Genomic DNA, 26342 nt, shown 5'->3' on the forward strand with positions numbered 1-26342 from the left:
TATATGGCGAGATGACTTGGCTGGATGGCTTGATGGAATGTGAAGATAGAGCATGGTCTGTTGTCTAGGGTCAGCCAGGTGACATAATGCGCTGAATGGGTTAGTTTGCTCTCATTTAATCACTGATCAGATAGGGTGGGACCTAGTTTGGGAGCTACTAAAATGAGTGGGTTAACATCCCTTGGTCTTCTGGCATGGATTCTAGAGTTCAGGGTGGGGAGTTCCAGATCAGTGTGTGAAAGGTGCTGGTCTAGGTGGGGAGGGACCACAAGCACATGGTCTGGCTGGATGGGATATGGAAGTGAAGCACAGGAGTTCTTGGTATCTTCTCAATATCGGGTGGAATCCTAGCACTCTGAATAAAATCTTCCTGGTGAATAAGTTGGAAAACTTGGCCATGAGTCAAAAAGGAGAAGCAGGGAGGAAACACCTAAATTGATGAGATTACTGATCCATTTGAGGTTGCTCCTGTCCGCTGTGATTTCCCTTTCTCCTTTAAAAAAAATTCTTATTTTGTTAGTGAAATTCAACTTCCTTTGGGTAGGGATTATGGCAACTTAATGACTTTTGTTCATAGAATTGAATTTTTTGTTGAAAATTATAGGAATTCTGGGACTGGATCTGTAATTTCATTAATCTAGGTAAGAAAAGTCCTGCTTGTGAGAGACTGTTTCTTCTATAAGTTATAGTTTTAGATATCTGCCTGAAGCGTATGAGGTAAAATGACTTGCCTAGGGCCATACAGATAGTCTGTGTCAGTCAGTCAACAAACAAAACATTTGTTCAGTGCTTACTATTGAACTTGGCACTGTGCTAAGCACCGGAGGTAAAAACAATAGCACATGTAGGCTGCTCTCAAGGAGCTCATATTCTAATGAGAGACAAGCATGAAAATAACTAGATGCCTACAAGATACACACACATGCATACACAGAGAGAGAGAGAGAGAGAGAGAGAGAGAGAGAGAGAGAGACAGACAGACAGACAGACAGACAGACAGAAGATGGATTCTAATCTCAGAGGGGAAAGCACTAACAGCAGGGAGAACCTGCCAGAGCTGTATGTGGGGGTTTCAGGGACTCTCTCTTAATCTATTAAAAACCTCGAGTTGCATCTACATGGTTGGTGGTAATGCTCACACTGAGAATATCATAGATAAGTGAGTATTTGGAATCTCTAGATAGTCAGTTTGAAAGACTTGAGAAGGTGTTATGATTCCTCAGCTTTTCGTATCCTACCATAGATTGCCTGTGGGTTCTTGGAAGAGTTATCTATTTGTGTTTCTGTCTTGTGATACATTACAGGGTTGTTGCTAGAATAACTGGATATAAAACTATAAAAGATGTAAACCCCTCTTAGAAAGTTATTAAGTGTGTTACCATCATTTATGTTGAACTTATAGCACAAAAGTGTGATGATTATATTCTTCTAAATTAAGGGTTCTTACGCTAGGGGTCCAAGGATTGTTCTTAGATTTCAATGAGTCTGTGAACTTGAATGGGGGAAAAATACATCTTCATTTTACTAGTGTTTGATTTCCTTTGAAATCCTGTGTATTTTATTTTACATATATTCACCAGACTTCACTGGGGCCCAGGACATGCAAAAAGGTTAAGAACTCCTTAAACCCTCTATATCTTCACACTTAAATCATCAACTAAATTCCCTTTTGCACGGTCCTTTTATTTTTTTTTATGATTAATTCTAACTTGGCTTTGTTAGGTTTAAATTGTGAGCCTACTGATTTTGTGGTTAATTTTTTCCCCCAAATATAAAGCATAGAAAAGATGAAATATCAAAGTAGCAGCTTTGAATTCCCATAGTGCAAGGAGAACAAAACATAGAACTTTAATGTCTTACATCTGGTCCCTAATATAGTTCCCCCCTCCTCTCTGAAATAGAAAACCAGTTTGTAACACATACAGTTTTAAGTGATGACAGTAACTAAATAATTCCTCAAAATGGGGCCGCTTCTCTCCCTGGAATCTGCAGTTGGCAGATGTTTTTGAAAGGTCTTATGGGGTATTAATTTAAAACAGATATCTGTGAACCCTTTTGGCAGGAATGGGTGTCCTGGGAATTTGGAACAATTCCCTTCTCTATTGCTTTTACATGTCTTTGCTTGAGGTCTTCATTGAGATTAAAAACAAAACAAAACAAAACAAATTTGCTTTTGTGGCTCTGAAATGGGAAAATATATAAAGAAGGCAATTGCTTTGGATTCCAAGCAACCAGCTGACTCTCTTATGTATTGTTTGCATAATCATGAAATGGTATGCCCATGTTTGTTATCACTTTTCTGGATTAAATGTACTCAGGCATGTTGTTCAGTTTTAACTTATTATAAGTCAGTGCTGTCATGTTCTTCAAATCTAAATCGTTTGGTGACAGCATTATGATTTTTGAGTATGTATGTTACATGAGCATTAGACTGATTTTTCTAGATAACTTATATTCTGTGACAGGATTTAGATATGATCTAAACTCAACTGTTAGCAAGGAAAGAATATTTTAATTTATCTTGAGAAAATAACATTCAGTAAATAAAAAAAAAATTTAGATCATCATTTAAAAAGGTTAACCAGTGGTATTGAAGAGGGTGCTAGGCCTGACCTGAATAAAAACCCATATTGTTATTGAGGAAAGATGACAAAAACAAAGATAACTTTCTTTTTTGCTGAGGAACTTCACACTAAAAAAGAAGCCATGCTTGCTGAAAGAAATAATGTTGCTTCAAGAATGGACAAATGATCTTGGAGACTGGATTGGAAAGTCATTTCAGATATAAGCAGCTGAAATAGCCAGAAAAGGAATCTTGGCTTTTTAAAGGCTATAGAAACAAGGTTTTGTTTATAGACAGATATACAAATTTGACTTCATGGAAAGAATTCTGAAAGAAATCTGCATTTTAAAAAAAAAACCTATGTTAACTGTACTGTACAGTACTGTGTTCTTTCTCTCTGCTCCTCTGCTTTACTTGGTGTACTGTGGGCTCCCCCACAAAACAACAACAACAACCCCAAAACCTGGAAGTGATGCAGGGAGAGACCACCCACCACCACTGGGGCAGTAGAATCAGGTGTTTGGCTTGAGACCTCAGGCCCCCAGAGAAGAGACCTTTGTCCAGTATCTGGCTGGCATGTGTCTGTCTTCTGTCCAGCTGTGGGTACCAAGTGTCTTGTCTCTGTCCCCTGCATGTCACCAGTCCTCACTTGTCTGTGTCCAGCTCTTTTGTATGGCCCCCTTTTCCCCCTCTTCTTCCTCTTGGTTCTGGTCAGGCCCCCATTGTGCAAGTTCCTTCTCCTATTTTCACTTGTTGGTCCTGGTCCTTCATGTCCTTGAACCATGTACCAGCCCCCTTCCTCCACACCCCATTCTTCATACTTTTCTTTCCCCAAGTCCACTGGCAAATTTTCATTATGTAAAAATCTCTTTACATAGATGGAAAGCAAGAATTGTCTGTATTTCCATTTCTGAGGTAGTCATTCTTGAAACTATTTACTGAGTATAAGTGTATTCCACAAAGGAATGGTTTCTTTTAGGAAGAACATAATATCCTGTTGGGGTTGGAAATAAAAAAAAAAGCAGAAAAATTATTAAAAGTGCTATGAAGATATAGCTAGAATAAAAGAATAATTTGTTTTGGGGTTCTAATTCAAAACATTTACTCAATATAACAAAGCCACCAGGACACTGTATATGTTATACCTCCTTCCAATTTTACTCATAGGTTGTATCCCCTGACGAGGTTATGTCAGGTTCAAAATTTTCTTTGGGTCTGCAGTTATTAAGGCTCATGAGCCCCAACTGAAGTGCTTACCTTTACTGGTCAGCCAGTAGAAATAGTTAGCTTAAAATAAAGGCATTTGCTGAGATACCATTGAAAGAATTGTAGTAACAAAACATTTCCCTCAAAAACCTAGAGTGTACTCTACCACTAGGCACTCTTGTCTCTTGTCTTTGACTGAAAGGAAATTCAACAAAAAGGTAGACTGAAGCAAGTTTCTCTCTGAGCAAGATAACCTTTATTAACAGGGGCACTACCTGATAATAAAGAAGTCAGTGGCTCAATTTCTAGCCAAAGGCCCAGAATTGAAGATACAGCTCATTTTTATAAGCCTGGAACAAAGAACAGGACAGAAATCACTATCATTGGTTATGGAATTGGCAGCATCATGGAGGTGAGGGATCATGACTGGTTACATTAAGGTAAAGAGTTTATACAAACAAAGGACCCACACTACCCTTCTCTGCTTTAAAGGAATGCTTTGTGAATTTATGTGGCCCAGCTGCATCTTGAAGTCACTGATAGTAGACCAGTGCAGCAGACTGGCAAATAACTGGGAATGAGATAAGACCTTTAAAAAATTATTTTGTCTCCCCTCCCCTCCCCTCCCCTTCCCTCCCCTGGTCTCCCCTCGTCTCCCCTCGTCTCCCCTCCTGCAACATTGAGGCTAAGAGGGTACAAGGACAGCTTGTCAGGCCTGAAGGATAGCACACAGATATGGAGTTTCTTAGGAGCTGGAGTTAGGAGGGATAACAAGCTTCTTTGGCGCAAAGTGATTTGCACGTGGTGCTGAGATAACAGTTCCCTTAGAATTAAAGTGTTTCATTAGAGTATTGAACCTCTTAAACTTAGCTCAGAGTTTTTCTTTAATTAACAGTGATTATGGGGAGCTTAAACCTTTGCATCTAACTTGAGAGAGGGAGACTGAACTTTTGAACTCATGAGCTTCTACACAGAGACAAAAAAAAAGGCTTGGGTTTTTACATCAGATATAGAATAGAGTTACAGAACAGAATTAATTACAGAGTGAAATGTAATATGAAATACAGGATCAATAATTTAATTTTCCCATCTCCAGGCATTTTCCCTGGCTGTACTCCATGCCTGGAATGCTTGCCTTCTTCCTTACCTCCCTGGCTTTCTTTAAGTTCCAGCTAAATTCCCATTTACAGGAAGTTTTTCCCAATCCCTCTCAGTTCTAGTGCATATAATAGTTACTTGAGAAATGCTTATAGATTTGATTGTTTGATTATTGACTGATTAACCCACTGAAAACTATAATTCACAAATCCTAATTGGAAATAGTAAGACTAACACTCACAACCTCCCCTTCCCCCCCATATAATCTAGGTTGTATTTTCTCATATACTGGTTCTCCATTCCCATATGCACATACACATACACATACACATACACATACACATACACATACACATACACATACACATACACATATACATACACATACACCAGAGGAAGACAATAGGCAGCAGACCCTAGTTTACCTTTATTATACCTCTTCCTACTTCTGTAAGAGGAGGGGCCAGCAGGTATTAGGCCTGATCAGGTGATTAGAACCTGAAGTCTTCTGATCACTCAGAGGAATGAAGGAAGGGAGGGAAGAAAGAAGAAAGGAAAGAGAAAGGATGGGAGGGAGAAAGTTTTTGTGTACTGTTATGTATACCACCATCTTCCCTGTTACCCAGGCTCACAACTTTAGTCATCTTTGAATCTACCCTTCCCCTTTCCCCTCCTCTTCCTTTTTCTTCTTCCTCCTTCCCTGTCCTCCTGTCCTCCCCTCTTTTCCCTTCCATTTTTCCTTCTGTCCTAACTTGCTTCTGTCCTTCCATCTTTCCTCTGAGTGATCAAAAGGCTCTCATTCTCTTCGTAAGTTGGGAAGAAGTGGCAATTTTGGGAAAAAAGATAAAGAGTTTTGTTTTGGATATGTTGAATTTGAAATGCCTTAGGGACACTCAGTTCCAAGTGTTCAAAAGAAAGTTGATGTGGGATTCGAATTCAGGAAAGAAAACAGGACTGGGTGTATAGATCTGGAAATCATTTGCATAGATATAATCACACCCATGGGAGCTGACAAAATCATCAAAATAATTAATATAGAGTGAAAAAAGAAGAAAGCTCAAGAAAAAGGCTTGAAGAATACCTATGATTAGTAAGCATGACACCGATGATGATCAAGCAGAGGGGTTAAGATGGAGTGGTCAGTCAGGTAGGAGGAGAACCAAGAGGTAACAGTGTTTTGATGACCCAGAGAAAATCCCAGGAGGAGATAGGATGAAGAAGTTTGAGGATCAAGAAAAAGCCACTGAATTTGGCCTTTAAGGAATCATGAGTAACATACTGAGAATTTTGGAGAGAGCAGTTTCAGTTAGTTTTCTTCTTAGCCACATAACTATTCTTCTCAGTCTCTCCATGTCATGACCACTAACTGTGGGTGTACCTCAAGGCTGGCCCGAGTTCTCTTTTCTTTGTTTTTTTCCTCATCAGCTCCCTTCAGTTTAATCATCCTCTCTAGATGATTCTCACAGCCCTATTCTAGTCTCAGTATTTCTCATGAGCTCCCGTTGCCCATCGCACATTGCAGCCTGGCTGTCCTCTATACATCTTAAACTCAGCATGTCCAAAACAAAATCCCATTATCTTTTCCTCAAAACTGATCTGTCTTCCAAACTTCTCTGTTTCTTTTGAGTCTACTTTTATTCTTCCGGTCTTTTAGATTGGTAACTTTGGCATTACTGTTGACTTTTTACTCTCCTTTGCCTCATTTACTTAATCAGTCGTCAAGTCTTCCCCTTTTTGTCGTCCCAAGATGTCTTGCATCTGACTTTTCTCTATTCTTATAGCTAGCACCTAGGATCAAACCCTCATTACCTCTTACCTGGGTTACTGTAATGGCCCCTTAATTGGTCTCTTTACCTCATCTCTTCCCAACACCAGTCCATTCTCTGCATAGCTGCCAAAGTGTGCAAATCTTCACTGTAGAGCTAACCATTTCTCTCCCCTACCTAATAAACTCCTCTGGCTCTCTGTTGCCTCTAGCACTGAACATAAACTTTTCTGTTTGGTTTTTATTGGCCTTCATAACTTGGTTACAGTTTTCTTTCTTGCCTCATTATTCATTATTGCTTTGTGAATTTTACAGTCCAGCTAAATTGATTTTCTAGCTATTCCTCAAGTATGGCGCTCTCTCCTGCATCTCCATCCTTTTGTGGTATTTGCTTGTCCCTCCTCCCCCATCTGCTTCTATTGTATTCTTATCCTCACCTTCACCTCCATAACTTTCCTCAAGATGCTGCTCACATATCACTTACTAAACTATGCCTTTCCAAATTCCCCAGTGCTTAGTATCATTAATTACTTTGCATTTTATTATTATTACTTTTACATGTTTATTCTGATATTTTAATTCAGTCTGTGTGCATATACACGGGCAGCTAGGTGGCTCAGTGGAAAGAGTGCAGAGCCTGGAGTCAGGAAGACTCCTTTTTTTTAAAATTTTTTTTAATTTATTTTTTTTATTTAGGCAATTGGGGTTAAGCGACTTGCCCAGGGTCACACAGCTAGTAAGAGTCAAGTGTTTGGTTTGAGGCTGAATTTGAACTGAGGTCCTCCTGACTTCAGGGTCAGTGCTCTATCCACTGTGCCACCTAGCTGCCCCAAGAAGATTCCTCTTGCTGAGTTCATATCTGTCTTCTGACACTTACTAGCTCTGTGACCCAGGGCAAGTCATTTAACCCAGTTTTCCTCAGTTTTCTCATCTGTCAAATCAACTGAAGATGGAAATGGCAAACCACTCCAGTATCTTTGCCAAAAAACATCCCGATTGGGGTCCCAAAGAGTTGGATATGACTGAAATGGCTGAAAAACAACAATATTCGTATACATTCATACATATCTTGAGAGGCAGAATCATTTAATTTATTGCTTTTACATCTCTAACAAACTAGTATAAGTCCTGTCGCATAGTGGGCACTTATTACTTATTGTTGATTGATTGGTGGCATGTTTTAAAGAGACAACAGTTTTTCATATAGACAGAGGCAATATGTATATGAAATTACTTTTGAGTAGATTGTTCAACAATTAGAAAATTGATTCTAGGTTGTTTTTTGATGCACTTAGCTCATTGTCCTATATATTTTTTTCATGCATGAGTTCACAAATTTATTTTGATTGTTATGTGCTGTGAATGCTTTTTATAATATACACAAACACATAATTTGCTTATGTTTGGAAGGGTTACTTGTGTTCTTACCTTTGGACAATAAATATGTGATATCTCCTAAGAAAAGTGGGGAATGAAGTATAAATAGAATGATTTTACACACACACACACACACACACACACACACACACACACACACACACACGCATACACACACATATACATGCATGCATACACACACACACATATGTATACATATTTGTGTCCAATGGTAAATCATGGCAGGGGAAGGAAAAAAGAAATTTACATGATAACTTTATTATATATTTAAAAGGAATACGAGTTGTACATAATAGATTTAGAGTTTTCATGTTCAATCATCCTTTTTTATTATAGTATGTTGTGGAAATGCTGGTTTTATTCCATGAATTAAAAATAAATAAAAATTTAAAAAGAGAAAATAAAGAAAAGTGGGGTCTGAGAGGAAGCAGATAAAGTATCTTGCTAGTAATTCATGTACCATTCTGCAGCATTTGAAGCGATATCTAAATCAGTCACTTTCTACTTTTGCAATGAGGATAGAGCTTCAGTAAGCTCCATTGATGAACCTTTTCTGCCATTTGTTATATTTATTGTGTGTAAACTTTTTTGTATTGTTGGACCCACTTCAAGTTTCATTGTGTTGATCTTTCTGTGATCATGTAGATGACCAAAACTTTTTGATTTCCTCCTTTTTTGTGGTCTCTGTGTCTTGTCCTTGATTCTCCTGTTTTTTCTTCTTCCATATTTTGATTTTGTTTGAATGTTTCTTCTTGATTCTTAGATTCTTGATTTTTGTTTAGTCCAATCTAATCATCAGAGAGTTTGTTACTTGGGCAAGGTTTTCTGCCTCCCATTCTTTGCTATTATACTTTCATTTTTTCCCTCCCCAGAGCTCCTGTGTATGTGGTCCTAACATTGCTTTCCTGCGTTCTTACCCCTGGCTTCCATTTTCTCTGTCTCATGTGTACTTAGAAGCTTGGCACATTTCAGCCCCTGCTGTATCATTAGGAATCTATCTTGTATTTAGGGTTAGGGTACTGTGAACTTCCTGTCCTTTGGGTATCTTGTTTTGAGCCCTGCTGACTCCTGGCCCCACTACTGCTGCTGAGAGCTGTCAGAGTAGTATGGATTTCTGACCCCTCTGGAGCTTCTTCATCAGAGTACTCTGGGCTTTTTGCCCAAGGTAATAATTGCTTCAAGCTTCTTGTGCCTCTGAAGAGTCTCTTGTCCATTCACTGGGAAGCTTGCCACATTTTTACCAGTGCTTTCACTGGCTTTTCTGATGGGACCTGTTTCCCAGTGCCCACAGGTGTCTTGCTTTCTTTTTTTAGGCAATACAGAGCTGGATGAGAGGAGGCCCTCATTACAGTTTTTCTTTGGATTTCTTGACTGTTATTTGGTTTTATGTTTGTTTTATATCTTTTTATTATTTTGTTATATATCTTTTTTTGGGGAGGGAGTACATGTGGGAAAACTAGGCTCTTCTGCAGCTGTTCATGAAGTCAGTAAGTTGGTAAGCATTTATTAAGCACCTACAGTGTGCCAGGTGCTAAGCTCTGGCCATCTTAACCTGACTAGACTGGGCCCCTGAACCCATAGAACATATACATTTATATACATTGAGGGCTCAGCAAATGTCTTTTAGCGATAATGATGTTTGATCGTCTTTTGAGTAGCCAGCAACCAATTTTCTTTTTTATAATTCCCTATAGTTAAGTAACTGGTAAATGGCGAATATTCAGTTGTTGTTTTTGACTGCTCACATCCAGTCAGCACCTTTTTGTCTTTGCATTTCATTCCTGGAAAGGCCTTGTTTCATGGTGGATAAAAAGCCAGCTTCTGGAATTAGGAGGATCTTTGTTCAAGTCCTCCCTGGGTCACATATTGGCTTTGTGACCCTAGGGGCATATTATGCCCTGGGTGACTGTCTAAGACAGAGGTTCTTGGTGCCAGTAAAATTGTTTTAAAAAATACTTTGATAACTACTATATTTCAATATAATTGGTTTCCTTTGTAAACATGTATTTTATGCATTTAAATAGCTTGTTCTGCAAAGGGATCCATAGGGTTTGCCAGATTGCCCGAAGGGTCCATGAAAAAACTAAGATTAAAAGCTTCTGTAGCTAAGACCAAGTTTTGGACAAATTTCCAATTTGCAATGGTAGAGGGAGTTTTCCATTTTCCTTATAACCATGTAATCATGTCCCTGTCGTTATTCATCCCCTTTCTGAGTTATTTCCCTAGACCCTTCCTCTTCTTCTCCTCCTGTTCCCTGGGGTGCCCCCCCTAAAAAAAAAGATTTTGGTATGTCTTCTAATTAGTTGTGTGTCCACAAAGCTACTCCTTGGTTGCAGGAGTTTAAGATGTATGTATGTATCTTAAAGCACAGTTATATAGGAATCTCATGGGACTGATTGAATTCAAGAGGCATGCCTCCTGGCCCCTTTGTTGCAAAGAAGGGATTATTGAAATCACTGTATCCCATAGCTCAGAGTTCCTTCAGGAATGTTTGGTGCTAACCAATCCACTTCAACTAGTATTTACTGGGCAACTACTCAGTGTCCTAGGTTAAAGAGAAAGAAGTCTTTCAAGGAGGGATGCGTGATTACAACAGACTTTCTACCCCTGAAGGAGTACTCTGAAGCCCCCATGGCCATCTGAATTCTTTGTTATTTCACTCTATTGATGAAAATCTTGGCAAGGTTCAAAAAGTGAGAAGAGTCAGGTTTCCTACTGTAATTTAAGGTTGTATGGACCGAGTAGTTAGGTATTTGCAGAGAATCATCAGAGATATAGATGGTTTAAGACTCAAGGTGTTAAGAATTGCCAAGTAAAGTCCTCTAGCTTTTATGAAGGATTTTGGGACCATTTAACTGTACTAATCTAATCAGCTAAGAAGGTAAATTGTCTCTGGAAAGAGACAAGTACTTGAAAATGGATGGCTTTTGGTTTTTGTGGGTATTTTATTGAGCTTCACGTTGCTGTTTCATTAATTAGTAGCATAGTGGATAGAATCAGGGACACCTGGTTTTGAATCTCACCGTATACATCTACTAGTTCTGTGACTTCAACTGAGAAAGACTTTTAGTCAGTTTCTTCGTCTATAAATTAAAGCTATTGATAACTGAAGCATCAACTTCACTGGGCTGCTGGAGGCTCAAATATAAATCACTTAGCACACCTTAAAGTGCTATATACATGTCAATAGATTATAGCATCATCATTTTGGAACTGGAAGACAACTTGGCCATCTCATCCAGTTCCCTCATTTTATGGATAAAGAAACTGAGGCCTCAAGTGTCTTGCCCAGGGTACCCCAGGTCCTAAGCTCAGAGGTGGGATTTGAACCCATGACTCCAAAGCTAGTGTTTTCCCCATTGTACTAAGCTGCTTCCCGTTGTTATTTTTGCTATTATTATAATTATTTTTAACCATGGATACTGTTGTGCTAGGTAGCCTTATATCATTTCACACCTTTGCATTGTTTTCCCTTCTCAAATTGTCTGAGTCCTTCTTGGCTTTCTAAACAGTAGTATACATTTCAACACCAGGAATAACCTTTCTAGGCAGGCACTGGATTCTCTTTATAATTAATGGTGCATTGTTGAAATGTTGTGAGGCAGAAAACTAATCACAATAACCAGTTTGGTCTATTTTGTCCCTCTTCATTTTTCCCCCTCAAGACACTAATGGGATTTCATTTAAACCATTTGGGAGTATGTGCAATATACCTGTCTCTGTTGTCTAGCAGAGACCGATCATGGCTCACAACACGTGATGATCCTTACACAGTTCTTAGTTATCTTTTTGACTTAAGGGATGTGTAAGTCCCAGGCAGCAACATTCCAGAAGAAAGTCGTGGAATTATTTTATTTTTTAAAGATGGAAAAGTGTATACATGATCATGCATACATTTATTAGTTTGGTTTAAATCAAACTTGCTGAAGAGGCAGTGGTACATGCTATTCACAAAAACCTTAATACAGTCCCACTGTATCGTTAATCGAATGAATTGTCTTGTTGTGCAAAAATTGTTATTACATTGTGTGTGAAGCCAACCCTACTATAAGCAAGAGGCTGGGGGGCAAGGAGGGTGGTGGTGTGTGTGTGTGAATTAAATCATCTCACTGGGAGATCACTTATGAATAGTAACAGAAGATGTATTACCATTACTAGAGGCTCTGGAGGACATTCACCCCTTTTATAGTGTTTCAACTTCTGAAATGAAATATTTTAGTGGTAAATGATACCCTTCTGGAAAATCCTTCTGAAGATTCATTTTCTGCTATTTTTCAGTGTGTAAAGAGTGAGGAAGAAAAAAAAAGGGAACTAATTGTTTGCATTGTTCTCTTCAGGTAGAAGTCAAGTTAGAAAAATCCATCACATTTGATTTGGCTTGATGAAAATTGCCTTGAAATGTTTCTCATGACACCATGCTTATCTGCATCTATTAATGCTGTTGCTGGCTGGGGTGTTTAGTTGTAGTATGTTCTCTTGAGAGAGTGTTGATGGTGTATTTATTACTTCTGTCTCTCTCTCTCTCTCTCTCTTTCTCTCTTTCTCTCTTTCTGTTTCTTCCTTCCTTCCAGACACTAGGGTAGGGTCAGTCTTGATCTTAAACACTTTTATGGTATTAGATTAAAACTATTTTTCTTTTTAATTTTTCATTGTATATTTTAAGAGTGTTTGGGTTTAGGTTAGGGGGAATTATCATATTAAAATATTTTATATCTAACAGAATGCAAGCTTTTCACAGAGTACATACTTGAAGGAATCTTTACAGAGGTGAATGAATTGGTATTGATCTGAGGTGCAGCTCTGTAACATGGTTATTAAATTGGGAACTGAATTTCCTTGCCAATAGATTACTTTCGTTATAAACTGCAAACCTATTTGGCTGCAGTCTATTAGCTCTCTAGTGTCTGTTTGTATCTTGACTATGAGTCTCTTCTGTTACTCCCCCCCCCCTTTTTTTGATTGGAGGAGGAGAGGGAATAGTCATGGTATAACAACTAATTTGGAAAAAAATTCTGGAAAGATTTAAATTCATATTTGTGGGTTTGTTTTTTGATAAAGCTGATTTTTTTTCTTATTGTCATTTTATTCCAGCATCTCTATCTCTTCCCCTGCCCTCCCCTCCCCCCCATAGGTTCATTATTATATACCTGAAAAGACACAAAACAGTTAGAGAAATGTGAATAGTCATATAAATCCTGCTGGGTTTGGCAGGGGCTGCTTTCGTTACAGGTAAACAGTTTGCTATATGCATTAAAACTTATTTACTGAAGTGGGTCTTGAGAGGAGGAAGGAATGGAGCAATGATAGTAATTGTTGTTAATAATACCTAGATTCTTGAGCTTCATTTAAAAATACAAATAATTTTATAAAATGAGAGCAAGAAGCCCTTTGTCAGGTTGCTAATGAGAGGCTTGACCTAGCTGCTGCTGCTGCTGCATCTTTGGGGATAAGGAGAGATGCAAAATACACTGTTGCTAGGCAACTCACTTGGCTGCCTTCTGAGCTGGTTCCTATGTGCTAAGAGCTAATGAATCTTCATGTCTGCTTTTTGAGACTGTTCAAAAGCCAGTGTAAGATTTACCCAAACATTTAGCATTTCTAAGTACCTGGACCAGTCCTGCCATTATTTGCCCTTCAAATTAGGCTGTATTGAGCATTGGTTTATTCTGTAAAGTGGGCCAGGATTGAAAGCATAATAAAGTTCTCAGTAATGAGCAGCCAGAAGTATATTTTAGCTGTTCTCTGTTGTACAAATGAAACAATTTTTTTTGTAATGCTTTAGTTTAAATATTTATGCCTTTCAGCATGAATGATAACTAGTTGCCACCTTCCTCTCCAGGCATATCTCAATTGAACCATGTGTATGCCATGTTCTGCTAAAGGAAATCTATTTTGAGAGCTGGAGAAATATGGGTCCTTAAAGGAGCTTAACTCTTGACCTGATTCTTTGCCTTTTGCCTGGAAGTGGTCAGCCCCCATGATTGAATATCATAAGTCAAACAGAAGAATATATTCCTATGTTATGTGAATAGGATTCTGAATACTAAGATCAGTCTGAAAGCTCTGTTGGACTTATTGCGGTGATTTAAAAAGAGGGACTCATACTATTTTTAATTTTGTTGTATTGAACAGTGCTGAAAACAAATTAGCTATTATTCGAGGCATGCCAACATTAGTTTGGAATCTCTGGTGTCCCAGTATTTCCTGTAACAGAGATTAACCAATATAAATTTTTGAGGATTTTGCTAGCTTAGCATCCTGTAGGATGGGGATGTTGGTTTTGTGGAACAAATGTCTCACACATAATAGATGTTCTTTAAATATTCATTGTTTTTAAACCCTTTCATAGGTAATATAATAAATTCCTTTATTGTTCTCTTTCTAGTTTAGCAGTTAATAATGAAAAAACAAACCTTTACATTTTGGGGTTATGGTTTATATGTTTGTCTCTAAATTTAAAAGTTACAGAGTAGTTTCCAGTCTGAATTAGTAGAGGAAGTTTGCTCACTGGGTATTTCCCATAATAATAAAATCACAAACAGGGACCTCTTCTCTCTCTCTGTTCCCTGTCCCCCGTCCCCTGCTCCCCTCCCCCCTAACAAAAGAGAACTAGAAGAGATCTTAGAGGTTATTATGTCCAGTTCCTCTGTAAAGCAACTGAGAACTTTAAAGAATGTGTCAGTAATTCCTTATCTTTGGGGAAACATAGCTATAGGATAAGACCTGAAGAATATGTTAGAGATCATCTAGTCTAACTCCCTCGTTTTATGGGGAGTATTATGGTCCAAAGAGGATTAGTGGTTTGCCTGATTGCTTGCAGAGCTGGGACTAAAACCCACTTAACTTCTGGTTGAAGTTTTTTCTCCATGAATGATGTATAAACTTATGGGCAGACCTAGATATGGCATAAACATCTAGTTAATCAACTTATGTGGTCATAAGTTGTTCCACAATGATATTTTTGACTGCTCAGTAGAGATTGGGCTAGTAATCCACCCAAGACAAACCAGTTTTATGAAGACTGAATATTTTCCATATTATCACATATATTCGGATGCAGTGTCCATTGTAATAGTTTGTTAGTACATGTGTCTTGGACAGACACTGCACATAGTCATTGAGTTGGACCCAGAATTTAATAGGAGGAAGGACAGTGAACTAGATTCCATTTGGGAAATTACGCATCACATTTAATGAGCTCAAGCTGTTTCCTGTACCCAAAGCCTACCACATATCTTTTAATATTGATATTCTCCTCTTGATTCCATGTGGCTGCCATTCAATGAACAGCACAGTCCCTTTGTCTTATATTCTTTATTCCAGTACTATGTGTCTTTGGGTGATACCTTTGATACTACTTATTTCATGTAAGTCATCCCTGGTAATATGTTGATGCCCACCATGTGTCTTTCCATTGCTTTAGTATATTACCAATGGCAACAAGAATGCGTGAACTCAGTAGCATAAAAGATATCATCAAAGAGATATATATATATATACATATATATACATACATATACACACACATATTAATGGAAAAGTATTGAGGCTTATATGTACAAAAATATTTATCATAGCACTTTTGTAGCAAAGAATTGAAAAAAAAAAAAGGGTGCCCATCAGTTGAAGAATGGTTGAACAGATTGTAGTGTATGAATAAAATGAAATATTTTTACACTATAATAAATGACAAAAGAGGTGGTTTCAGAGAACCCTAGGAAGAATTGTATGAGCTAATTCAGTGAAGAGAGCAGAATTGGGAAAACAGTTTATCCATTGACTACAGCATTATGAAGGAAAATAACTTTGAAAGACTTAAGAAATCTGATCAGTGCAGTAATTGTGACCCATGATAAAGCATGCTTTTCAGCTCCTTGTAGGTGATGGACTAGAGGTGAAGAATGAAGCAAACCTAATGTATAACCTTAGCAAGGAAGGGCTTGTTTCCTTCCCCCCCCTTTTTTTGAGAGGAGAATTGTGGGTAGGCAGTGATCAAGGATGTGCTGCTAAATGTTAATATCCAGCTTTCTGAAACAGTACCCTTTTAGGTTTAACCTACATTATTAACATTTCCCCCTCACTTTCTTCGATCTAGAATAATTATTAAAAAATAAATCAAGCCCTCATTTGTAGTGTTTGCCAATTTCCAAAGGTAGACTACTCAGACTGAAAATTTAACAGTAGATTTTTGTGAACCAGTATGAGCTGACTCTAGCACACTCATGGTAGTGACAGTGATACAGAAGAAAGGAGCACCAATGAAACAATTTTAAAAATACACAGAAAATATCAGAAGAAAGTTCAGTAGGAGGCAGAGACACAGACACACACAGAGACAGAGACAGGGCATTTTGGGTACTGTTGTATTAAATTTACAGACACACGTACACAACAATTGGTATATAATAGTGACTCACTATTTTATATTCAGTATCTTTTTCTTTTCGTATTGAAATACTCATGTTTATATTTGCGTTTCTAATTTTAAAAAAATAGAAGAAAAAATAACCCAACCAAACCTGATGAGTAGACTGAATGTTACACTGATGTGTACAAAATATTAAATGACCTAGAGGAAGTTCTCTTGCATTTTGTGGAAGATTTATGGATGGAGTTTGACAGGAATTTCATATGATAAGAAGAAATGGATGGTTATGGTTATGCCAGTGGAAGGAGTGCCATATTGATGAGATCTCTAGATGTAATAGGCCAGGCTTCACTCATACTCTTCTGCTAGCTTAGGTTCAAGACTGGAACACTCATAGAACATCTGACAGGTAACAGAAAGAGGTTTACTTTGCCATAGCAGGTAGGGAGAGGATATTCAGCAAGGATACAGAATCGATCTGTTTGGGTGCAGTTCCCTTGCTTTTGTGTTTCCCATGATGGTCTGTCTACTAGCCAGAAACCTGAAAGAGGAGTAGGTGACTGTGGGAGGCCTGGCTTTTTTTAACTTCAGGAAGTTACCACAACCACCCTTTTGTCTTTGAGACAATTAAATCTTGAGAATTGTTTCAGTGGAGAGGTTTAGTTGCCTTAGTGGATAGAGAGCCAGCATTAAAGCCAGGAAGACCTCCATTCAACTTCCATATGCTTCTGTATGACCCTGGGAAAATCAGTTGGCCTCTCAGTACTCTAGACAACTTTAAGATCTCTAATGCTATGAACTGCAGAGAAAGTCCTGACCTGCAATTGTAGAGACAGTTACCTCACCCTGGTGTTTCTTCTGTCAGTGAAATCTAGTCCTCATCCCTTAAGGAAAAATTAGCATTGCTTATGTGGAGATACTCTTTCCACAGGAATCTTACTGAAATAGCTTCTTTTAACAAGATCTGAGGGCTAGGATTTACATGCTCTGTTGTCAAGCATAGTCTTACAGAATTTTAGATCTGAGGCATCTTAGAAATCCTTATGGAGTAGTAGATAGTCTACAAAATTTGGAGGGAGGAGATCTGAATTCGAATCCATTCTGAAACACTTAATATTTTTGTGATCATGGACATGCCATTCAGTGGGATAATAGACTCCAATAAGCAAGAGCAATTAGACTGTCTTTGTACTGACCTTAGTACCTACCCTTGAAGTTGTTGTATTTGCAAAACAAATCCCTGATAATGACTGAGCTTGTCCCCGAAGAGGAGAGGAGACAATACATCTGCCTCTCTTCTTTGCTAGAGATGGGGAGATATGGGTGTGAAATATTACATTTACAGCTAGACACAATTGGTGTGATTGGTTTTGCTGAACTCTTTTTCTTTTTCTTTCTTTTTTAATGTTTGTTCCAAGAAATGGCTTGATAGGAAAGGGAGAAAGGAGGGATGTTTTCAGAAATAAAAGTGATATAAAAATAATGCATATCAAAATAAGAAAAAAAGATCCCTCACTCTCTACCCTTTCTTCTCATCTCTCCTCTCCCTTCCCCTCTCTTCATAAATTATTTAATTCTCCTAAAAGCCAAATACAGGGAAAAAAATTCAGTTAATTAGCCCTTTTGGTTAGTTGCATCCTGGCTAATCAGGTGGTCAGCTCTTATTGCCTGCCATATGCCAAGTACTGTACTAAGTACTTGGGATAGTTGAGATTTTACTATATTTCAAAATAGAATATAATTAGATGTTGAAGAAAACCTTTTGGAAACTTGCTTTATTATTTCCTCTCAACTCTATGAGTGATTGTCTTTGTGTTAATAGAGTTATCTGACCAGGTTTGTTTATTGCTCTCTTAATGAGGCTATATTTTATTGTCATTTAATGAGTAACAAATGAAGGGGTGTGTGTGTGTGTGTGTGTGTGTGTGGTTTTTGGATCTTGGATTTATTGTTGGAAGGGACATAAAGATCAAGTCTAAACCTCTAATTTTTTTTTCATTTTTCTAAAGAGGAAACTCAGCCCAAAAGATAGGTAAGGACCTGCTAAGTTTCACAGCTTAGTAAACAGCAGGGATGGGATTAGAATTCAGTGCCTCTCTCTCCCACTCCAGCTCACTTGGGTGTCATACAAGGGACACTCAACCAAGTTAGCTCTGTATTCAAACAGTAATTACTCAGATCACTGACTGGTTTGGGAGAAACCTGCAATTGTTTTTTTCTTTTTTTTCCTGAAAGTAAATATTTTACTGAAGGTAGGTACCCTTGTTAGCCATTTATTACTCTGTGGGCTATTTTTTTCTGGCCATGCTGTATCTACCAAACACCCTGATGCCTTTACCCCGAGAACATTTCATCCAGATGAAGTATAAAAAGTTTTTCTGAGAAGATTTAGGAGGATGCTAGGGAGATGTGTTTTTGGAAAGAAATGTATTATCAGGTATCCTGCTGCTAGCCCCTATGAATACTAGTGTAGGACAGATGGTACTTTCTCCTTTCCATTTTCCATAGCTTTTTCACAGGCCCACAGTATTGGCCTTGTCACCACCATACATACCTCTCTTCCCTCCCTGCCCCCCCTGCAAGATACATCCTATCTGTAAGATAGCGTTCATGAATTTAAAATATTTATGACTTTTTTTCCTATTTATTAAGTTTCTTACTTAATAGTGAAGGAAATTGTGGATCTAGGAATGTGCTTTCTTTTAAAGAAAATAAAATTTTAATTAATTTTTAACATTATTTCCCTTTATCATAAAGAAAAAATAGTTGTCATTGCCTTGGTTCTACTTTCTTCACTCTGTCATTTCATACTGATCTCTATTTCTCTGAATCCCACACATTCATCAGTTCATGAAATTCCTTTCCTATAATCTTCACAGTAGTCTTGCAATAAATAGGCATTTGCTTTGTTTCTAGTTTGTTTTGTTTTGTTTTTTGCTATCACAGAGTCCCATTGTGAATTTTTAAAATATAGAATTAAAAATGTATAAATATATTATAATGACCCTTGTGTCAATTGACATAATTGAAGGGAATATATATTTAGTAGTAGGATTGATGATTTGGTGGTTATGAATATAGTTATTTGTGTGTGTATGTATGTATGTATGTATGTATGTATGTATGTATGTGTATCCCAGATCTGTCTTCCCAGCCTCCACTTTACCAAACCCCCCCGCGCGCACACACACACACACACACACACACACACACACACACACACACACAGAAAAAGCAACAAAACCTAGCCAAAAGAAGGGAAACGCCAGCCATATTCTCAGATGAGCACATTAAGGAAAGATATCTGTTGTTTCATTCCCCGAAGTATAATTAAAATATTTGCTTAAAGGCTACAAGTCCAAATATATTGTTTTATAAGATGCTAGTAAATTTTCCAAACTTCCTTTCTAGAATTAAGAGTCTGTCAGAGTATCTTGGTAAAGCTTTTTCAAGAAGGATAATTCATTGAGACATGGGGGAAGGCAATCTATAGTAACCTTTGGTTTTAATTAAAATGGGGATTGAGAATCCAACACAAAAAATTTGTCTTCAATTGCTGAAAGTGAAGGTGGTCGAAGTTCTATTCCAATAATCACTCTATTGGATGTGGAAAAAGCATAAATCCTCCCCAAATTTATACTTTGTAAGGTTGTAGCCATTAAATCCATGACATCAAACTCTTCTATGATGTATCCTCATCATTAAGAAATGCTTACTGAATGAATGCTCAGTGTTTAGTATTCTATTTGGCCCTTAGGAAGGAATGAATCAAATACTTGGCTGTGCTTTCCAGGAGTATGGATTTCTAAGACAGACAAACACAGAGAGTAATAACAATAAAAACAAAAAATTAACAAGTAGGCAAAAACCTATTCATCCAATCAGTGCTTGCAAAATGGAATATCTATTAAAAATATCACAAACACATTATTTGGTTACTTCTGTTTTACTTTTCTCATGTTTAAGTTGTTAGCATGTGTTCAGGGAGGGAAAGAGGTGCTTAACCACTTCTTTTTCTGAATTGCTGTCTTACCGTTTGTACCACACAATTTAGTACTTTATTATATGCTATGTTGCCTTCTAATTAATAGACCTATAAGGTGTTGGGGCTGGAAGGAACCTTATGGATCATTCAGTTCAACCTCCAGATTTTATGGAGATGGACATTACTGCCTGGAATGTATTTCTGTATCTCCGCTTTATAGAGTTCTTCTCTTCCTTGAAGGTGTAGATTAGATACCGTCTTCTATATGAAGCTTTTCCTACTTCCCCAACTGATAGTGCTTTCCTTCTCATAGCATCTTTTTTTTTTTTTTTTTTGGTAAGGCGGTTGGTGTTAAGTGACTTGCCCAGAGTCACACAGCTAGTAAGTGGTATGAGTCTGAGGCCGGATTTGAACTCAGGTCCTCCTGACTCCAGGGCTGGTGCTCTATCCACTGCACTGCCAAGCTCCCCCCCCCATAGTATCTTGAATGTAACTCTTCCATGTTAATACACAAAACAGATATTTGTGTATTTATTCATTTTATATTCATGTTCTCTGTATTTATGCTAAGTACTTGTTAATTTTTTTATGTACTTGTCTCCCCATTACAATGTAAGCTCGTTGTGAGTAGGAATTGTATTATTCTTCGTACTTGTATGCCTAGGGCCTAGGATAGTGCCTAGTACACAGTAGTCCTTTATTGATTGATTATGCTAGTTGTTCAGTCATTTCCTATTCTTTGTGACCCCTTTTGGGGTTTTCTTGGCAGAGATACTGGAGTGGTTTGCCATATCCTTCTCCAGTGCATCTTACAGATGAGGAAATTGAGACAGACAGAATTAAGTGACTTGTTCAGGGTCACACAGCTAGAAAGAGTCTGAGATCAGATTTGAACTCAGGAAGATGAGTCTTTCTGACTTAAGGTTCAGCTCTGTGTTCATTGAGCCTCCCAGCTGCTCATTTCATTCATAGACTTGTTCTATGATAAGATTGTAAGTTTCTTGAGGGCTTTTGGAATTAATCCTTTCTTATTAGCTTGGAGCATCATTAGGTGAATAATTGCTCAATAAATGTTTTTCAGCTGGAAGAGAAAAGGAGGGAGGAGGAAGTGAGTTATGGGACAATCATTAGCAGTAAGTTATTTAATTGTGCTGTTTTATTACTTGCCAACACTGATATTCTCAGTAGTTTACATAAAAATTTATTATTTAATTTCTGTCTTGCAATTCATTGGGGATAAGAAAAATGGCATTTGTACTATTATTATCTAGGTAAGTAGCATAGTTAAAATACCCTTTATATTTGTTCTAGGTACCAAATCTCGTCCCTGTTTTGATGTTCAAGCTTGGAAGACCACTGGAATCACTTTCATACATTCATATTTTATATACTCTACCTACTTTGGGTGTACATAAGGTTAGTATATTAACAGAATTACCTTTTCTAAAAAATCTTTCACTGTTTTGGGAATTTTGTTTTTAATAAAGGAAACAACATTTTGAAACCAATTTTCTATCATGAACAAATCTAACAAATTCTTCAGAGTACTGAGCATTGTTTATCTTGTTAGGTTAAGATGGCTTAGAAGCATCTGGGTAGCAGAGTGAATAGAGCGCTGGGCTTGGAGGCAGGAAGAGCCAGAGCTGAATTCATGTCCTGTCTTATATACTTACTAGTTCTGTGACCCTGGGCAAATCACCGAACCTCTCTCGGCCTCATTTTCCTCCTCTATGAAATGAGGGAGTCGGCCTCGATGGTTTCTCACTTCCCTGGGAGCTCTAAATCTCCGCTCCTGTGATTGTACAGGTGGCCAGTGGTTCATGAGAATCACAGATGAAAAGTAGCACAGATCCTGTAGTTCAGCCCTTTCATTTTCTAGTTGAGGAGACCGAGGCACAGAATGGTGAAATGATGTGACCAAGGCTGCGCAGCTAATAAGGGGCAGAGTGAGAATTTAAAACTGAGGTTTGCACACTCTGAATCCGGTGGTGGAGTAGAGATTGATCTCAAGCTTTGCCATGGCAAATGTAAACACAAGATGATTCATCAAACCTGATGGTTGGTTTCCTTGCATTCACCTAACCCTTAAGCAGATATTCAGAGGCCTATGGGCTGCAGTCTTCATTCAGTTACATTCTTAAAGTTAATATTAAGCAGCTAGGTAGCATTGTAGATATAGTACTGAACTTGGAATCAGGAAGATCTGAGTTCAAATTCAGCCTCAGACGCTTATTAGCTGTGTGACCTTGGGCAAGTCACTTAACCTCTGCTCTGCCTTAGTTTCCTCATCTAGAAAATTATAAAAATGACAACATCTGGGGTATAATAAGGAAATGATGAGTGTTGTTATTCATTCATGTCTGAACACCCCTACCCCTAGCCCCCACCAATGTCCTTCCCCAATGTGGGTTTTTCTTTGCAAAGATAGTGGAGTACATCCTTCTCCGGTGAATTAAAGCAAACATAGATTAAGTGACACAGCTAGGGTCACATAGCTGGTGAGTGTCTGAGGTTGAATGAACTCAGGTCTTTCTGATTCCAGGCATAGTTCTCTATCAACTGAGATAATATTATATATTTACATAATATTATAATATCAAAATACATAATAAAACATGTAATACAAAATATTAAATTATATTATCATTTATAATTATAAAATAATAACGTCTAGCATTTTAGAAGGATATAATATTTATAAAGCACCTTGCAAACGTTAAAGTCCTTTATTGTGTGATGGTTACTTTAAAGTAATCAATCTGAGAACAGTCCCTTAAACTGCTGCCATATTTTACAGGTTTGTGTTGCCCAAATACTGCGAGTAATCCAGGTTCTGGGAAATACTCCCCAATTTAGAGCTGTCACTTTACGCCTAATGACATCTTTGTGGGAGAAACAGGTGAGCTCCAGATAAACTGCTGTGAAAGTCTTTTGTTTCAGAAGTGGAATGTTTTGTCAATGTAAATTATAATTCATCTTCCATTAAAAAAATCTATTAAATTTCTTGATCCTGCCAGGTGCTGTCCTAGGATTTGGGAATATAGAGACAAAAACAGAACAGTTTCTGCCCTCAGGGGCCATACATTCTGCTATGCTCTGGTAAAGGAAACTTAGAAAAATCTATTAGACAATTAGGACAAGAGCCAGGACAGAATAGGGTCGTGAAGACCCAGAGAAGAGAGAGTATCCAGGAGAGAGGCAATGCTAGAAATTTCATTTACCAAAATTTTAGCCATGTTTTGGGCAAAGTCTCACGTTATTTTTTGGGACAAGATGAAGAGATGAAGATTAGGCATTTTATAACACCATGAAGTTTTATAATAATAATTATAATCTGATTTGGAAAATAACTCTTTCTAATAAATTTAATTCTTCCTAGGATCGTGTGTACCCTGAACTGCAGCGGTCTATGGCATTGTCAGATGTGCCATCTTTATCTGTGGGCAAAGAGACCCAGTGGGAGAAACTGATTGCCAAAGCAGCCTCCATCAGGGATATATGTAGACAAAGGTAATATGCAGTGTCCATACAAGTGTGTATACTTATACAAGCATATAGAGTTTGGATTTTAGATTCTTGGTGCTAGGAATCCTAGAATCATGAAATCTGAGAGTTGAAGTGGACAGAGATCACTTAGTACAGAGGTTCTTAACCTGGGTTTTATGAGCTTTTAAAAAAAATACTTTGAGAACTGTCTTTCAATATAATTGGTTTCCTTTGGAAATCCTATATATTTCATTTTATGCATTTAAAAAGTTATTCTCCAAAGGGGTCCATAGGCTTTACCTGACGCCCAAAGGATTACAAGAATCTGTGATTTAATACAACACAACATCCCTTGGATGACATCTGTCAAGTGACCTGTGATTAAGACTTCTGGGGGGTGGGGTGGAGAGGGAGCCCACTATTTCCTCAGGTGCCTATTCTGCTCATAGATCGAATTATTAGGATGTTTAGCCTTATATTGAACCTAAATCTGCCTCCTATTTCTGTTCCTCTCCTTTTTCCTACTTCTCCATGACAGTGGTTCCAAGAGCTTAAGCCAACTGTCGCATGTCTCCTAAATCTTCCCATTTATAGATTAAATATATTTATATATATTATGTCATCTATATTACTATATAGTATGTAACATATTATTCTTATTGTGTGCTATCTACAATATAATCTCTTACTTCTTTTAGCCAGTCCTTTTATAGCATGATCTTGAGATTGTTCACCGTTCTGGTCACCTTTGTCTAAACACTATCCAGTTCATTAATATCCTTCCTAAAATATGGCACCCAGAACTAAGCATAGTACTGCTTCAAGTGTGATCTGACCACAGGGATCATACCTTCCCAGTCCTGGATGTGAGGCCTCCCTTAATGCAAAGATCACATTAGGTTTTTTTTTGCTTAGCTATTGTTGTTGAGTCTTTGAGCGTACATTACCCTAAACTCTTCTCCCCCTCACTCCCCCCCCCCAGATATTTTTCAGGTGAATTGCTATCTAGCCATCCCTTTCCCACTTTGTACTACTTAATTAGGTTTGTTTTTTCCACCTCAACTATTAAGCCTTTACATTTATTCCTTTTAAATTTCCCCTTTTTTATTTCAGTCCAACATTCTAAGGCAAGATCTTTTTCCATCCCAACTCTGCCACCCGTTTGTTAGTTACGCCTCCTGGTATCGTCTGCACATTGGACAAGCATGTATTCATAGTAATTAAAATATGGGGCAGTGTGTTAGAGTGAATAAAAAACTGACCTTGTAGTTAGGATGACCTCATCTCCAGTCCTGCCTCTGACATATCCTGGCTGTGTGACATTGGCAAGTTACTTATCAATGCCCCAGGTAGAGAAATAATTTTCTCAGAACACTTGCTGATCTCTATTGGTAGAAGGAGTTTCCTTACTGGGGAGTGCCCTACCCTAATGAAATTAGGTGGAGGGTCTTAGCACCCACCCTTTCTCTGTCTCCCTCTCTCCTCCCCACTGCCAAAAACAAAAACAATAACACCACCTAACCTACTGATATTTATCTAGTACTTTACCATTTGCAAAGTACTTTATGGAAATTATTTCATTTAATCCTTTCAAAGAACCCTGACAAAGTAGTTATCAGAGATATTATCTCCATTTTGTAAATATACAAATAAGCTCAAGTTAAGTGGCTTGCCTGTGGTCACAGAACTAATACATTTCCAAGTTTGACTTGAGCCCCATATCTCTCTTTACTTCAAGTCCAGCTTTCTTCCCAAAATGGCATGTCATCTCTCTTGCCATCTGTGCTGTAAGTAATATATAGCCAAACAAACATATCGGGACGTTCCGCTAGAGATCTCCTTCCATGCTAACAGAACCATTCATGACTGCATTTTGGGTCCACTCATTCAACCAGTTCCAAATATACCTAAATTTTACTATTATCTAACCCTACATTTATTGATCTTGTCCCAAAAAATAACATGAGACTTTGTCTAAAGCTTTGTTAAAATTTTGGTAAACAAAATTTCTGTTATTCCCTTGATAGTGTAACCATATTTAAAAAAAATAGATTGTGGCAGATACTAACTATACTCCTACCAAAATAAGTCCTAGAATTTTGCCAGAAATCAGTCAAGCTAAGTGACCATAATTTGCTGACTCAGTTCTTTTCTCTTTTGAAAATTTGGGACAGATGTCTTTCTTTAATCCTATTATTTATTGTCTTCAATCTTTTCAAGATCATTGACAGTGATTTTGCAATCACATCTGCCAACATGCTTAACAGTATTTTGGTATTGTCTGAGGAGGAGGAGGAATTGTTTAGGTACTTGCAAGAAAATCTGAGGAGGTTACTTTCACTTTGTAATTTGAACCTGACTTTTTTTTTTTGGTTTGTGGCTAACTGTAAGACCCAATTAATATTCATTTTACAACTCTTAGATAATTTTTCTGCATACAAATGTTGTTTGCAGAACACAAAATGCAAAACAT

At 37.7% G+C, this 26342-nt stretch overlaps 1 protein-coding gene across 3 annotated transcripts in view; it reads left to right on the plus strand.

The window, feature by feature from the left end:
* The window catches only part of FOCAD (focadhesin), a 381816-nt gene that overhangs the window by 137319 nt on the left and 218155 nt on the right, over positions 1 to 26342 (plus strand). For all 3 annotated transcript variants that reach the window (XM_078153058.1, XM_020973967.2, XM_020973969.1), the window contains exons 12-14: positions 21695 to 21799; positions 23181 to 23282; positions 23763 to 23893. In XM_078153058.1, the coding sequence (XP_078009184.1) occupies positions 21695 to 21799; positions 23181 to 23282; positions 23763 to 23893 (338 nt within the window). The remainder of the gene's footprint in view (positions 1 to 21694; positions 21800 to 23180; positions 23283 to 23762; positions 23894 to 26342) is intronic.

This window comes from Phascolarctos cinereus, unplaced genomic scaffold, assembly GCF_003287225.1.
Source record: "Phascolarctos cinereus isolate Bilbo 61053 unplaced genomic scaffold, phaCin_HiC Scaffold_4;HRSCAF=312, whole genome shotgun sequence".
In the NCBI taxonomy this organism is placed as follows: domain Eukaryota; kingdom Metazoa; phylum Chordata; class Mammalia; order Diprotodontia; family Phascolarctidae; genus Phascolarctos; species Phascolarctos cinereus.